Source organism: Lonchura striata, chromosome 1 (assembly GCF_046129695.1).
Source record: "Lonchura striata isolate bLonStr1 chromosome 1, bLonStr1.mat, whole genome shotgun sequence".
In the NCBI taxonomy this organism is placed as follows: Eukaryota; Metazoa; Chordata; class Aves; order Passeriformes; family Estrildidae; genus Lonchura; species Lonchura striata.
In genome coordinates this window covers 116,024,859-116,041,545 of record NC_134603.1, presented here as the reverse complement: position 1 = coordinate 116,041,545, position 16,687 = coordinate 116,024,859, and the positions used below count along the sequence as shown (strand labels likewise).

The following is a 16,687-nucleotide window of genomic DNA, read 5'->3' as shown; positions in this document are numbered from 1 at the left end:
TTCTGTTACTGTTATTTTTCTGAGACAAAACTATACATCCTTCCCATACCCACACAGGACCACCTGTGCAGCTTCAGGCTTGCAAATTATTGCTTTCCCATCACCAGGAGACCAGTTAGGATTCTTCAGAGAGCCCCTGAGGCTTCTCATATGAAAGGAGTAAATTCAGAGCTGGCAGACAGATAGATCAGCTTCACAGAGCCAGAGAACATGTTCAGTGCTCCTGGGGGACCATTCTGCAGACACCCAGGACAGAGATGGGATAGCCATGAGTCAAATGTACTGAAGATACTCTGAAATGCTAATGTCTCTCAAGGACTGTTTTTCTCATTTGCAGAAAATTAGGAGGTGGAAGGGGTAGAAAAGGGACTTTATTGTTCCCCTGAACATCAGATAAAATAATTTAAGTTGGTGCATTAAAATATGATTACAATTTGTTATAAAAAAATAGATTATAAGGCTTTCTTCAGGTAAAAAGAGCACAGCATGAAGCTTCTAGGGATCTCAACATCCCAGTACTTAGACATTCCCAGAATGCTTCAATTATTGAGTTACCCTGTGATATATACTGGGTTTCATTTTGATCCACAGGCTATTAAACATGATCTATGATACTTTCAGAAAAGCAGTAGTTTGGAGTTCAACCTGTAACTCGAATTTTTTTTCTTCTATCATTGGTTATTAATGTGCATGTGGCACTGAGAGAGCAGAACGAAGGGGTGCACAGGTATTCAGGAGCACAGCGCTGCTTTAAGAGAACAAAGTCCATAAGGACAGGCAGAACAAAATGTGTTGAGTGTCTTCAAACTGCTTTCTTGCTAAAAGCAGTTCTCTTCACAGAGAGGCACAAAAAGCCATTTAAAATATTAATCAATATGTTCTAACTCTAAAATAAAGCAAAGGAAGTGCAATTAGTCCCATTTAAGCAGAGGAAAATACATGCTGATTGGGCAAACAAGTGCTATGTAGTCAAGAATCTGAATGTACTTTTTCACTGTCAGGGTGATGAAAGACCTGCCCAGGGCGGTTATGGAGTGTCTCATCCTTGGAGATATTAACAAGTCACCTGGACATTGTCCTGGACAACAGACTCTAGGAGTCAGGAACTCAAAACCCTGCAATGCTCCCTTCAAACATCAACTGTTCTGTGATTCCTTTTACAAGTGGTTTTTTTACAATGAAGTTACTTGACTAACACTATATGTTATTCCATCCTCTGCCTTTCAATAATAATTCTCCTTTATATGACCCCAGTGGGTAAATACACACCCATATACATGTGTATGCATAGGAACACACATGCATCTACATTGAAACACTGCATACAGACAGTTCTAAAGAGTTTCACAGTGTTGCAATACAAAATATAGGATTTTTTTCATTTCTACAGCAGTAATGAACAAAAATGCAATACTTTTCTGTGGAGCAACATGACTCCAAGTAAGAAGCACTTATTTTTGTTATGTTGTTGGGAAATGAAAGGTACAAACAAGGATGACACTGAAGTGCTCTTAGTGCAAACAAGCAAAGAGACACAATAAACCCCTACATTAATTACAAATTCCCTTTTGTTTTCTATACTCAGAAAATAGTTTAGTATTTGCTTTTAAAAAATGTCATAATTGACATAGTTTTCAGATTAGCTTTTTCAATCTGTGCCCAAACACAGAGAAAACCATTTTCTGTTGCCAACCAGCTGCTTAATTTCTATTAATTACATCACTTTCATGTAGTCTCCCCAAACACATTCACCTTTCTGGAAAAGAAATGGGGTTGTTTTACCCTCTTGGTCTTTCCACAATTTAAGAGATGCTTAACAATGAGTGCAAAGCATCTGCTGCTCTAGGTTACAACTTGCATCTATTTGAAAGCCATGCAAATTTAAAAGTACTGTCTTTGTTCACACAGAAATAGCAAGGAGCTCTTATGCAGTGTTTAAGTGTCCTTTAGTAAATTGAGTCAGTGTGATAAAGTGGAGAATGCAGTTCCACTGAATCCCCACCACCTCTGTTGACCTATCAGTCACAAAATTGGACTTTTTAGAAGCTTTCTGTATATAAACAGAAAGATTCATTATATGTGAAGCTTTTAACCATGCAAAGATTTGAAAACAGGTTATTTTCAATGTCTGAACTGAAAGCTAGAGTGACCCTCAGGTCAAAGGAGGCAGCATGCAAAAATTGTAATATATTGGACAAGTGGAACCCATGCTTTCCCTGTAAGAAAGGAGTATGCCTATAAAAAACATATACCACTGCCATAGGTGATTTGCTTTGGTCCTGAAAGAACATTCATACCAACTGTTCCTTTTTTAACCTGAATTAAGTACCATGTTTAGCCTGTGGCCATATGGCTCCTAGTACATGAGCCAACTAAGGTATCGTCACAGAGCATTACATATCGTGACGGAAACACGCCTTGCAGTCACGTCCCTGGAAGGTTTGGTCCTTTACTTTGGAACTGTGGGTCTCTTGTGACTTCATTACCTAACAATATTTCTCTCCACTTTGTGTATTGCCCCCAGCTTCATTTCATGCCATTATGTGTATTACCACATGGAGAAATTCAGACCCTCCATTATCGTTAAAAGGATTTCAAGCAAGAAACGACTAGTGTGAAACCTACTTCATCTCTGGAGATCTGAGCAATCTTGCTCTGCAGGTGGCTTGAGGAAGATGAAATCCTTGTTCAACTTGAGTGCAACATATGGAACTGCAGCAGACTCCCTCCCACCAGCTTTGATCGTTTCAGTAGGCTGAGCACCAGGGATCAATAGACCTCAGTCCCCAGTGTGCCTTGAACACACACAGCTCAATGTTAAGTCCCTGACAAAAGTTGCCCTGCACTCTAATCTAGTAAACCACCATTCATCATCAAAATCACTAGGGTTTCTTCTCTTTTTTTTTTCCCCAAGAATTAAGGTGTAATTTTAGCAGCTGTACAGCAATGCCTTTAAAATAGAATTGTTTTGCTGCCAGATGTACTATTTAGTGATATTTATTGTTGTCTATTTGCTTCAATTGAGACAGGTACCACTGGCCTAACATATGTAAAGGTCTCTACATGAATGGGACTGCCTGCAACTGGAGCCCATCTGATACTACACACCCTGAAAAGTCAGTCTGATATAAGGAACAAAGTAGATAGCTAGAACAAAAATATCTACGACTGTCATACCATGAATTACTACATTATTACTTAGGACTATTATAGAAAGCATGGGCTGGAAGCAGTTCACACCCTTGCTTTGTCTTATTACGTCTACTGTAGTCACAATGCAGCCATACAAATATACCTCTGTTCTAGTCCCATACACAAACCTGATATGCCAGACATCCCATGAAAGAGCAAGTGTGAGATCAGGTCACTCTCACACACCATTATATGTGGCTGAAAGTTAGGCAGGTGTACAACTTCAACAATGTAAGATATGAACTGAAGTGCCCCTAACACCTGGGTGGAGGCCAAAGGTGAAATGGGCACTGTCAAGAGCATTGACTCCTACTTCTCCTGATGAAGACTTCACCAGCCAATTCAGGCCCTTGGACTAACACTACTACTTCAGTAATCATGCAACAATAAATACGAAAGAGAAAAAAAACATAAATTCCAGTTATAAGCAGATGTACAGTCAGAAACTAACATATTTTCCTTTGAATTAACAATTTAAAAAGCAGATTATTTTTGTATTCTTATAACCCAATTCTATGGAGGATATATTTGAAACAAAGTAATGTTAAATACCTTGTTTAATTAACAGCTACAGTCATTTTTGTACTGATGAGTTATATAAAACTGCAGAAAAAGACACATATTAAAAGGGAAAGTGTGCAAATTCCTCATTAATGAGGTACTGAAACACTGCTATAATTTTTCTCTGCTATTATATTATACTGTACTGTTTCATCTCATTTATCAAAGCCTAGACCTTTCTTCTTAACAATAAAAGTCATTTATATGCAACCAAACTACAAAAATTTTATTCATCTGCTGCAGTATATTATGCAGTATCAGTTGCGAAATAAGAGGTGTTGCTACTTTAAAAAATTATTTTATTATTAAACTTCTTAGCATCACATTCTGCTGACCTTGGTTCCCCTGAGAAATCAAATTTATTTGAAGAGCCCCTTCAGAGATCCCACCTGATATGTTGAAATGACAATCCACCAATCCTCTGTCAAAAGAAAGATTGCCAAAGCAATCTCTTTCACCTGCAGATTTTTGTTACTTGAAGCCCACAAAAGATTTGAGGGGTGGTTTAGGAGAAAGCACAAAGACCTTAACTGATGGCACTAGTGAAGTCTAGATGGACATCACCCACAGCCTTTCCTTCCTCACTAAGCTTGTTCTGGAAGCCAATGATTTGGCCAATCTAACACCTGTATATTTCTGTGGAAATCTTACCATTTTTTTCTCATCATTTTTTGTGGCCCTTCATCAAAACTGGTGTCAAACTGAGCTAGATGCTAGAGGCAGTAGGCTACCTGCTACCATAAAAGTTACTTATGTAAGGAAAGTTCACAGAACTCTGTTTCTGTCATTACTCTTCAAACACGCACATTAAAGTATCATTTGCTTCCTTGTTCTAGTGTAAGAAAAACTCAGAGTGATACACAGGGATGCCAGCAAATCAAAAAACATTTTGCATACAAATCCCAAGTAGAAATACACTTGCAGTGGCATATTTAGGACCTTTCTTATGCATGAACCTGATTTCACTGCATTTAATACTGTGTATAACTTGCGTAGTTTTTCTTCTGTTCTTCCAAAATGTGGAGGACAAACTTCGTTAATATTAGCAGCTGGAGGTCTTGTTTTCCCTTCCTATTCAAATCTTGCACCATAATCAATAGGTATTTTGAATATATAATTACTGTTGAATCTGGTCCTTTATTAGTTTTTTTTTATTTATACTACAAAGACCACAAGATTCAGGGGTTGCCAAGGCAACACCTCTTCAGCCTCCTTACATTTATGCTTTGATATGAAATCTCTCATTACACAAACGTATCACAACACCATTCAGCATGACAGGCTATTTTACAAATATGCCTTCAGCTAACAGATATATTGTTCTCCTAAACAGGAGAGAAAGGCTGGGATAAGATTACCTTTTACTAAGGTGAAGAGAGGAGGGGCAAAATGGCAGTTCAAGATATACAGCCTTTAGTAGAATATTACTACTTCAATATGACTTTGCATCCTTAGCCTTTTATTACAGCCAATAATCTTTTTATTACTTGGCCAAAAATCCTCAAAAGGAAAGGAAGGAAACAAAACCAAAAAACACCAACTGCATCCCAGAAGTATAGTCTGAGACTGAGATTCTAGAATTTTAAGTTACTACTGTATATAAAAGCTTTACGGAACCATTGGAAATCTAATACTCCAGTATATGTTTTTTAGAACTGCAAAGCAGGCAAAGTTTAGTAAATCACAAAATACTTATTAGGATCCTACTGCTGCTTTTTGAACCTGGATTTTGAAGTCTAAAGTGGTCCTTAGCAATAAACCACTAGCCTTCTTTACTGAGAAGTATTCATTACATAGCACTCTACCCACAGCTATGCTCCAGGATCATTTGACAAGGCCAGTGTCCTGCAGGAGGAGGGGTCTGCTAAAGACAGGTGCTTATGGGTTGTCTTTTGGTCTGCCAGACCAAAGTCTGAGCTTCAGCAGACTACCAACTGATCCAGAATGAGTAAGACATGGCTAGCTGACTGGGTTAGCAGCAGGATGGCAACAGGACAGTTCCAAATGTATCCCTTCAAACTCTTCCTTGTGCTTTAGTATCCTCTGTCTGGAGGACGATAATGCCAGGAAGTTGCCAGGAGGCTTTCCAGAAATGCTATCACTAACAATCAGCTAATTCTACATCATCTGCAGGCATTTCAGTATAAGCTGAGAAAGCTAACTTTTCTAAAGAGAAGACTGTTACAAGAAAAAATATGCATAGATATTTGTAGGTATGGAGAAAATACAAAAATTGAAATGACATCTGCTTATGTGTTTCTACTTCTTCCCTCAGTTCCATTTCTGCCTTGCAATTTCCAGCTCAGCTTTTCTCACCGTGACCCTGTGACACACCGACCATCCTCAGCAGCAAACAAATCCTACGGTGTGTCGCCAAAGGAAAAGGAGCGAAATTCCCACTGGGGGGCGCGTACAGCACTAGCAAAGCCATCGCTCCTCCATCCCGACAATTGTGTCAGTTCCAGGTTGGAGACAGCAGCCCCCAGTCTGCAATGACAAAATAACACCGCTGATACTTCTAGATGGATCTACCAGCAACTCCTCAATTACCACAGAGGACCCCTTTGCAGGGTTTCTACGAGAAGAAAGCTCTCCTCACTTGTGAAGAATGGCACTGGAAAACATCTTGCACGGGATCGTTTACGGTCTATACTGTCTGCTCTTGCCTCAGTGTGCTGCTCAATGTTCAGGGCATCCAGGACTATCCTGGACCATCTAACTGTACCCAGAGCCTTGCTGCACTGTTTATAGAACTAGTTTCACTACAGCAGCCAGCTGCTGCTGTAATCCCAAAAGATCAAATTGGTGTCAGACTGGATGTGCTCAGAATTCCCAATCTCACGCATAACAGAGGAATGTACTAGTCATGCTGTTCTTTACTTCCCCCACCATTGTGTTGTTTTTTCACTCCCTAAATTGTTCAGGTGATTAATCAAATGACCAGTTAGTGGCTGTTCCAAATCTTTCAGTCTTCTATCACCTTTCTGCTTTGAATGTAGGAGATTCTGAAGAGCCTGAATTTCACAGCTGAAATTGAAAGCTCTGGAAAACAACCTGCCCACCCCCCCCCCAAAAAAAAAAAAAAAAAAAAAAAAAAAAAAAAAAAAAAGTAAGCTTCTGAGAGACACATTCTATGTAGGACAACAAGAAGGCTGACATCAGAATCAGGTAGCATGCTACAATCCACTCAGTCCTGACACATTTCCATATAAAATGGGCCATGGAAACTGGAGAAGAGCCAGTACAGCAGAAAACCTCCAAGGTTATTTTGCATAGGACCATGCAAATTCTTCACAAAGCTGAGGACTTTAGATCTGAACAATTTGCTTATCAACTTTCACCAGCACTAAAACTCATATAACTAGCCTTAGAAGACAGCATGTTATTCTGAATAATATTGCTGAACAAGTAGTTGAATAAAATCAATTACTTGCCCTAGGGATTTTTAAGACATATGTTTCCTTAATTGTTGTCAGTTATGCAGGTCAACAAAAAGATTGATTTCTGGATAAACCAAATAACTGTGATGTTAAAGTGTGATGTGAAAGGAGAAATTGTGAATGAAAGCATTTTAATGCTCATTTTAGTGATATTATGGGAATAGTCAGGAATTGCTCGCAATCAAGAAACTGTCACAGCCCCATCTGTCCATCAACAGTACCACCTAACAATCTCTCCAGTCTTAATGCTCTTATCACTTACACCTTGCTGATCAGGATGAATTTCTTCTTGTCTTACAATATATTTGTACTGATTAATGTAATACAATGCCCATGCTGGTTGCATGGGCATTATATTACATCAGCAATGTTAAAACAAATTTATCTTAGCTGAAAAAAGCATGTCTGTCTTATTTTTTCTGACCCAGTGCTGTCATCTCACTGATACATGTTGTGCCCCAAACCAGCCCTCAGCATCCAAAAACCAGAATAACCTCAGACCTACCCCTATAAAGAATCAGGGAGGTGAAATAACATATTTTCACTGTGAAACAGGCTCACTTCTGTAGCGTCAAACTACTTCCCAGCAGTGTCTAAAATAACACAACTTACAATCATCTTTTTTTTTTTTTTTTTTTTTTTTTTTTTTTTTTTTTCTTTTTTTTTCCTACAGGAGAGAATATTGTGCCATTTGCTATGGAGTTTTTGTGTGTTTTGCACTAGATTTTTTTTTCAGGCTTTTGTAGGGAAGAGTGAAATACTTTATGTCTTAGAATTTGCGATTTCTTAGCTTTTCATCAGAGGAGATATAAGAATCAAGAAAATGTCACCTTGCCCATGAAAAGACTGGTTGAGATCTGCAGCAGTGGTCATTTCTTGGAAGAAATTGCATGCAAGTGTCCTTCCCTCCATGCTCTTTCCAAAAACACTGGTTAGGAAATCTGTGTTTCCAGAATCAATCTATCTATATTGGCACATAAAATAAATCTATTCCCTACCCTGACTAGAAGCACCATAGAGTAACAGAGCAAAGAACCAGTAAGTTACACTCCATAAGCCACTCAAATATACGTGCTCAAAGCCATTTGCTGTGCTTCATCCCTTCCCTCCTTGGTCCCATCTGTAGCCACATAAATCAAACAGTGACAGTAGTAGCATTTTTTCTTCTATGCCTTCCAGTTGCTCATTCCCAAATTCTCACTCCTTCATGGGTAGATGAGCTGTTATACAGCTCTGTATACATACACACACACACACACACACACATATATATATAGATAGATAGATAGATAGATGCACACATACATATTCACATATAAGACTTCCACTCTAGGGAGAGGATGGGAAGCCCCAAACAAAAGGAACACAGCCTTGTGAAAGGATGGTAAATGCCAAGCCCTTGCATCCATACTGTGGCTATGCATGGATCTGGACTACAAAAGTATACTTTCCAAAACAGTACAGATAGGGTTAAGGAATATATTCCTCCTAAAGAGACTCCAGCAAAAATTGAAAGCAATTCCTGTGAAAGCTGCTGAAATGAGAGCAGATGTTACAGGAAGCATGTATATAAAGCATGTATGCTTGTCTATATATTTTGCAGATGATGCACACATCTATGTTCTAGTTTAAACTTCTAGTAGCAAGTTCTATGAAATAATAAACACAGAACACTGCAGCTCTTACAGAGATGAGTAAACAATGAATTAAATTCAATTCCTCACAGAATAATGTATTCAGTAAAACATAATACCGCAATGTCTAGTGGTTTCTTAATTAAGTCTTAACTAATGATTCTCCACTAGTAAATTCAAAATTTTACTGCTGCTTTTTTTTCCAAGATGTTCATGACTTTCTATCAGCATGGCAAAGAGTTACCAAAACACTCATCTGTGAAGCTTTTCCTACAGCATTTTCCTATTTTATTCCTGTTGCCATTTATGTTTAACATCAGAAATACATTCTTAAGCACTTCTTTGCTTGCATTATCATAGATTATCACAGATAATGCAAGCCAAGTTCCAAGGACAGCACTAAGTATATGAAACAGGTAATGAATAATCTGTCTAGACAAGAGATGCACCAACACTGTCCCTCTCGTTCCTCTTGCTAATGCTTACATCTCTTACAGTAAGAAAAAAATTAATAAGATTTGTCTAAACTAAGAAAAACCTTAAATCTTACCAACATCTATTTGAGGATTAAATCCCCAGTCTACTGATTGATTATAATGGTGAGCAAAGCTGAGAGCTATTTCACATTCTTATCTGGCACACAGATTAATCAATAAGCCTCAGGTAACACATGACACTCACCTGGTGCAGCTTTTGCCAAAATTCAGGTCCATCCTCCATTTTTCTTAAGCTCGGTGGAATGTACCAAAAGCAGATGTTTGCATACTCCGGCTAAACAAGAGAACAAGTGATTGTTTATAAGATGCAATAGGGATACATATCACAGCTTTTCAAAGAGTTCTGTTTTATTTTTTGTGAGGGTGAATCCTTTGAGTTATACCCTTTCCTTTAAAACTTCCTTCTTCAAGTCATCTTTTGTTTCCTTTTTTTTGAAACTAGAAATAATTTTTCATATCATCCGTTCCTCCTCCTGTTGCCAGGGGCTCTTTTTTAATTTCTTCCTCTTATATCCATCTTAACTCTGTTTTGCTCAGTAAAAAACTTTGGCTAGAAAAAGTATGAGAGAGGCACAGAAAGGTAACTTGCAGAATTCGTATTTGAAGCAACTTAAAAGAGTACATTTACTTTTAAGTGTTTTGGGGTTTTTAAATGGAAATTTCCAATTATGCCTTTTATATGAAACACAAAAACTTATTTTTTGTGACCATTTAACACTTTGACACCTTGTCATTTTTCTACTGAATAATGCCAATCTCCTCTCATATCATAGAGCATGCTATACAGTGCTGGAGTTAATGCTGAATTTCTCAATTTTCACATTTTATAAGAATCTCAAGACCCCTTTCAGGGTGTGCACCATATCCTGAATGTATCTTGTCTAATATCTAAGCAGGCCTTTTGAGCAAAGACTGAAACTTTTCTTCTCTCCAGGGAAATTTTGCCTTTAAACTCAGCAGAGTTAGCTGCAAGGCTCCCAGCAAAAGTGGCTGCGCACCATGCATTATAAAATAAGGTATTTGGTGCTTATGAGGTTTCTGTATCATATATGATTGAGAAAATGTTCCCAGCATGCCAGCCCAATGTCTATACATTTCCTGCTAACTTGGAACTATTGTCTTGTTTACCTGTAAAGAGAACAGTAATATGAGGAATAGATACACCTTCTGATCCCATCCCACACAATCCATAAATCACTAAGGCAATCTTGACCTCCACTATTTGCAGCACAGCATTCAGATGGCAACTCAATTATAATATGGATTATGATAATTTGGATTGTGAACTCGCACACCCCATTCCTCTCCCACATGCCATCCTCATCAGTACCAGTGGAAAGAAAAAAACACTGTTAAAAGGGGGCTTGGCAGCTGAGTCACACCGTCACTTAGCCCCACTGTGGATGTGGCTGCTATTACAATCCCAGGCAGCCTCCTGAACTAGGAGATCCCACCAGCTGAGACACATTCTTCCACGAAAGGCCTCTGAGAGCTGCTCATATAATTTTCTGTGTCATTCAAAGGATGCATTAAAGACAATGAAATCATCAAGAAGAATACCATTGTCAGCAGGAACTGAGCTTCAAACCTGCCATGTGCTGTTGCTGGATTAAAGATCAGTTCTTAAAGTGCCATTTCTTCTCCCAAAGAGCTTGCTGTGAGTACACATGTAAACAGACTCTGAAAAGGCAGCATCTTCCCCATAAGACCAAGGACTAGCTCTGTGTTACAGGGTTTATTGCAAAACTATTTAAAATCAGATGACAGGAGCAGACAGATAGCAGACAGCATACATTACCATATTGCCATTGCCTCTATTGCCTTCTTGATAATATCAGTTTCCTTTCACACATCAAACACATCATTGCCCTCTTAAAATACCATTCATCCTAGAAAACTACCCCCAGCCATGCTTCACACTCTATTTCTGGTTATTTTGTCATGGGTCTTATCCAACCAAGTAAGTAATTATACCACAGAAGAGTTCAAGATGACTCAAGCACAAGTGGCATTTACAGGCCATAGAGCAATTCTCATTACAGGTTTTTCCTCACTTCATGTATCAGAGGATCATCTTCTTAAAATCCTTGTCTGAAGCCCATCTTGCCTTCAGAGAGGTCTTGCACAGCTGGGCCTCACTGTCTCATAGCATCTTTTCCTTGAATTCTCATTGCTTATCCCCCTGCACTACTGAAAACTTGCTTAACCCTCTCAACTTCTCAATTCATGGAAAAACTCATAGAACTCAAGAAGCTCAACTTCTTTCTCATACTACAACACTCTTTTCAAACCCACTTTAGATCCAGGTGTCCCATTCCTGCAGGAACTACACAGCAGCTTCTGCTCTTACCAAGAGTTTTCACATCTACAGCAGATCTGGGCTCTTTGCTAAGGTCTACAACAACAAGAAATGGACAGCTTTTAACAGACTTGCCTCTTTACTGACCCCATCCTGTGCTGATGGACTAAAATTCTTCAAGTGATCAGCAGTTTTCAAAGTTAAAGAGAAAAGTTTACATTGTATGAATAGTATAAAATATTTTTCAATATTTGTATTTTGTCTAGCCTAACCTGGGATGCTCATGGTGGTGCTTATTCCATTTCCCATCCTTCTTCAGGTACTCTCTTCCCCCTGATCCCACAGAGCTGCCTGTCTCTCATACAAGTATTCTTTCAGCAATGCAAAAGGTTTTTTATAAAAATGACAGGTCTTTGCAACATCCTCCAATATCAGCATCATTAACCAAAGAGCTGAGGACAGGTGGAAAAACAGTACATAAGCTCTATTCCCTTCACCCACCCTCCCCCAAGCAAGATCTCCAAACAGAAAATAAGCTGACAGGTGTAGTAAAATAAGGGAAAGACACAAGTTTTGGGTAGTTTTTAAGAAGATAGTAGTTGAAGTAGAATGAGGGGAAAAATATGGACTTTAACAATGAAAAGTCCATTTTTAGGATCAAACTATTTTTCCATCCATCACACAATCTTATTTGTAGTTCTGGCAAGCACTGCTTTTCTACAGCCAGCCTCTTAGCTCTCACAGAAAAGTGCTCCATCTACACCCCCTGAGGCAATAGAGGACCAGAAGCTAAGAAATTAGGTAGAATGATGGTAGGGAAACACAGCCCATGTTATGTGTGTTCAATCATATCTGTGGACCTCCAATACAAAAACTTACCTAGATAAGATACTTCATACACAAGTTGGTAATTGACTAAAAAGAACAAAATCAAAAAATTGACACTTCTTAACAATAACAACAACAGTTCAGTTCTCTTTTCACTTACCTCTAAAAGAAGCTGGAATCCCTCTCTTTTTTTAATTTCCTCCACTAGATACCTGTAATTTAAAAATCAGGGTTTTAAAGCATAGAACAATACACAGAGACAACAGCAAAAACAGGGTCTTTTTTTCGTATTTTTTGGGTTTTTTCCACACTTAGAAAAGAGCAGAGTTAAACCTCATTTCTACCTGCTGTGAAAATGTAATAGCTATCAGTTCAGGGAAACAAAAGAAGGCTACAGCCAGCCAAGATGCACTGAGGAGAAGCCAAATTCTGTCCTCAGGCAGAGATTTTCAGCAGAGCCACATGGCACAAATTGATCCTATTTGCATCAGGTTGTGAACTTTCCCACTGCAAATTAATACCTCTATCCCTTGTTCTCAAGTGCCAGTGCTGGGCTGCCATGTTATTTCATGGTCACTCTGAGACCTCTTGCATTCTACTATCACCAGGATCTCTTAGCTTAGCCCAGAATTTTAAAATTTGAACGTACTTCAAGCTCAGCAATTTTCCCAGCACTGCCCACACTCCACACAGTACAACAATGCAACTTTCCACTCAGTGGGCCACTGCTTATGTACAACAATCCCTGGACCTCCCATGCTAACAGAGTATGAAAATTGGAATTTCTTTTCTTTCTCACCTGCCATGCATGAAAAACACAGAAACCTTCAATGGAGAGGTGGGTTTGAATGAAAATTTTGGATACAAACAGCTTCCATTTACACAGTTTTTTAAAACATGACCACAACTCCGCCATGGCACACATCACACAGGAATTCTGAAGCAAAGAGGACATAGATGGGAATTCTCTCTTCTCCCCTCATCAAAGCCTCACAAAGAAAAATTTCAACAAATTCACAGTGCTTTTCCATTCCAACAAAATTTTAGTCTTTTACATGAAGATATTGCTGTCCAACATTAGTAAACCTGACAGTCAAACTACTGATTGTGCACAAATCTGTTCTTCTGCATTCACTATTTGGCATTTTCCTGTCTGAAGCTGCATTACTGGTCATCACACTACTAATTCTTTTTGGTGAAAAAGAGAAATTATGTGAGAATAACCTCCCTTGGTCTACCCACACACCTGGCTCTTGCCCCCAGCAGAAACACCTCTAGCACAGTTGTCTCTGCAACGCCTTCTCCTCAGCAGACCTGCTGCAGAAACAGGCTGGCTGGGCAAGCAATAAGCAATCCCCTCGATGGCACACATTTTTCCAAAGAGTGCCTGGGGAGCTGTCGTGCTGTTTATCATTCCCAAGTGCTGTGCCTGTGACTCACTGCCTCCCAGCACAGGCTCCACTGCAGTGGAGGACCAGTGCCCAGAGCACACAGCTCAGAAACTGTGCTGTGCACTGGGGAGGAGTTTCCTCTCCCTGGAGCAAGTCACAGTTCTGTTTTTTTCTGCCACCACTGTTCAGATCCGTGTGCACTTGTTTGCTATCTGGCTGTTAATGTCCACACTACTCCTCAGGCTGAGAGACATGAGTATCTGTAAGGTAATTATTTTATGTCAAACAAGCTTGCTAGTTCTGTCCTGCTTATAACAAGATTCTTGTCTGTGCCATAAAACCAATATTCAGCAACATCAGTAAGCTACTCATATAGCAGTGGCCTTCAATTAATTTTTTCTTTTAATAAATTATGAAAGCAAAACCTATGCTTTCTCTTTTCTTTTTTATTTAAGGTCTTGAAATGTTAGAGCAATTTTGCAATGTTTAATATCTTTCTCTCTTACCTCAAGTGCCTTTATTTTATATCACCTAGGTATAAAATCTGACATAGACTACCTGGTGTCAGTCAGGCTCACAACACTGTTAATCATGTTCTTAACTACACTGCCAATAACCTAAGAAGGCAACCATTAGAAAATCCATTGCCCATGATTTATCTTGCCAGGATCATTTGACGGCAGTGGAGCAATTTACTTTGTGCATCTCTCCACAGCTGACAGCAAAGTTTTATTATCATGTCACAATTGTAGTATGTTAGAGGGGCTTGAGTCTCAGTGAAGACCAAAGTACACAGAGAAATGTCATTTGCTGTGATTAAGCCTTGCAGAAAATGAGGGGTGGAGATCTGCCGTGAAAGTAGACATATGTCTGCTAACAGTGGGTGTCAGAAGAGGAAACAGGCAGAAAAACTCCAAAGAAGCTGAAGCATAAAATGCAGAGGTGCTTATGTAGTAGCTATAGCTGTATTCTAAAAGCAGTTTATGTCTCTTTTCTTTTTAATGTACTTTATAAGGCAACATCCCTACATCAAAGATAATGGAGGGAAAGAAAATACACAAAAAAATCTGAAGCAATCAGTGGAATGCTCTGCATATTTAAAAAGCAAGCCTTTCCAAATAGACATCATCACAATGATCCTGGGATATTTAATACCCTGAAAGCATGATTCGTCGCCAGAACAAGAAGATACTACTGGAATAGTCAATAGGCAAAGTTTGGTGCATCAGAAATACATGCCTGCAATTGCCCTAAAATCTTTGCAGCTCTGCTTGGCTACAAGCAAAACAAAAGAAAACCCAAAACAAAACAAAACAAAACAAAAAAAAAATTGCCCTTAAATTCTATAGCCAGTGGACTAATTCCAGAATTAATCCAGGTCTGTGTTCAGGAACACTGAAATACTACTCTTGCAATTGAAGTAACATCCAATGTAACAAATGAGAAAGCCTTCACAGCTGAGTAGTTGATAAACCTGGTACAGTGTTTACGTCCATGCAAACTCAAGATGGTAATGCCACCACTGTGAAGAATCTATTTCATTAGATATAGTCTAAAAATTAAATTTCATCCCAATGGAAAAACAAACCAAAAGCCAGAAAAGACAAGCCAGTCACTCCTTAGAAGTGTTACCATCTGAATCCTAATGTTGAACAGAAATATTGATCCCAGAAAGGTCATTAATCACTACACAGTCAGTCAAATGACCTTGGCCAGTGATCTTGATAAGGCTGAATTCTCCTACTGATAGGGAAAAGAATTACTTACCTTGAACAAACAAAGAACAGTGCAATGCTTTGCAACAAAAACAAGGTGCAATTTAAGCAGAACATATTAAGAAAAGATATAACCAGTCAAAAAACTGAGTGGCTTCAAAGAAATAAAATAGAGAAAAAGTCACAATTTTTTTTGGTTCCACTGGTTTTGGTTCTTTCTTTTTATTCCTTTCAAATCCACTCTGGGTTTCGGTCAGGGGCATTTTAATTTTTTTCATTTCTCTTAAGTAACTTCATTAGAATCAGACTATTCCTTTAATTTTGATTGAAGTAAACATTAAATTCTTTTCTACTTGTTATTTTATATAAAAAGTAAAATGTCAATAGCAATTATTTGACTTAAGGCAGTGTGTACCTAGTTTGGTGTAGTTTTCATTGTGCTTTGTGCTGTATAAATTCTGAACAAACATTTTACTTAAAGTGAACTTTTTAATGAGCCGTTATCTTATTTCAAAATAATTTCTTCTAAGAGAAGAGAAAACCACATGTTTATGGAAGTCTCTTCCTGGAAATGAAGACATCACCACCACTTTATTCTTCTACCAAGAATTTTGCTGAATTCACTTGTGAACTCAGTTTGGAAAGACCGAAAACCTAATGAAATTGAAGTGGGCGGGTGTGGGGAAGATCACAAGAAAAAGATGTTTCAATCCCTAACAGAACATACTGAAAGCATTAAGAACTTGAACAAACTTGAGAAAAACCACTCAAGTATGACAGAACAATATTGCTTTCCTACAGCTCTATTAGATAGTAATATTAACACAGCATCCTCATATGAGTTCCCCATGATCAGTTTTTTTGCATTTTCTCTTTCACAAGGAATGACATTAACAGAAAACTTTGGTTCTTGCCAGACACAGCTTGGATTCTGGCACATAGAACTTCTTTTACAATACCAGAACACACAGTTGAACTAAAAGAAAGTGTTTTAGTAACTCTGTCCTATGTGCATAGTTAGGTAACATAAATGTTCTACTATATAAACTGATAGCCTAATTTTGACTTCCTTGTTTACCAACATTTATACTTATTGCTAAAAGCAATAACTACTATTAAATATTGTAGTA

The 16,687-nt window shown here is 38.4% G+C and overlaps 1 protein-coding gene across 1 annotated transcript in view; it reads right to left on the bottom strand.

The window, feature by feature from the left end:
* GADL1 (glutamate decarboxylase like 1) overlaps positions 1 to 16,687 on the bottom strand; it is an 81,717-nt gene that overhangs the window by 24,593 nt on the left and 40,437 nt on the right. Inside the window, exons 13-14 of the mRNA XM_021525866.2 lie at positions 12,612 to 12,663; positions 9,509 to 9,598 (exon numbers count right to left, since the gene is read on the bottom strand). Coding sequence (XP_021381541.1) covers positions 9,509 to 9,598; positions 12,612 to 12,663 — 142 coding nt within the window. The remainder of the gene's footprint in view (positions 1 to 9,508; positions 9,599 to 12,611; positions 12,664 to 16,687) is intronic.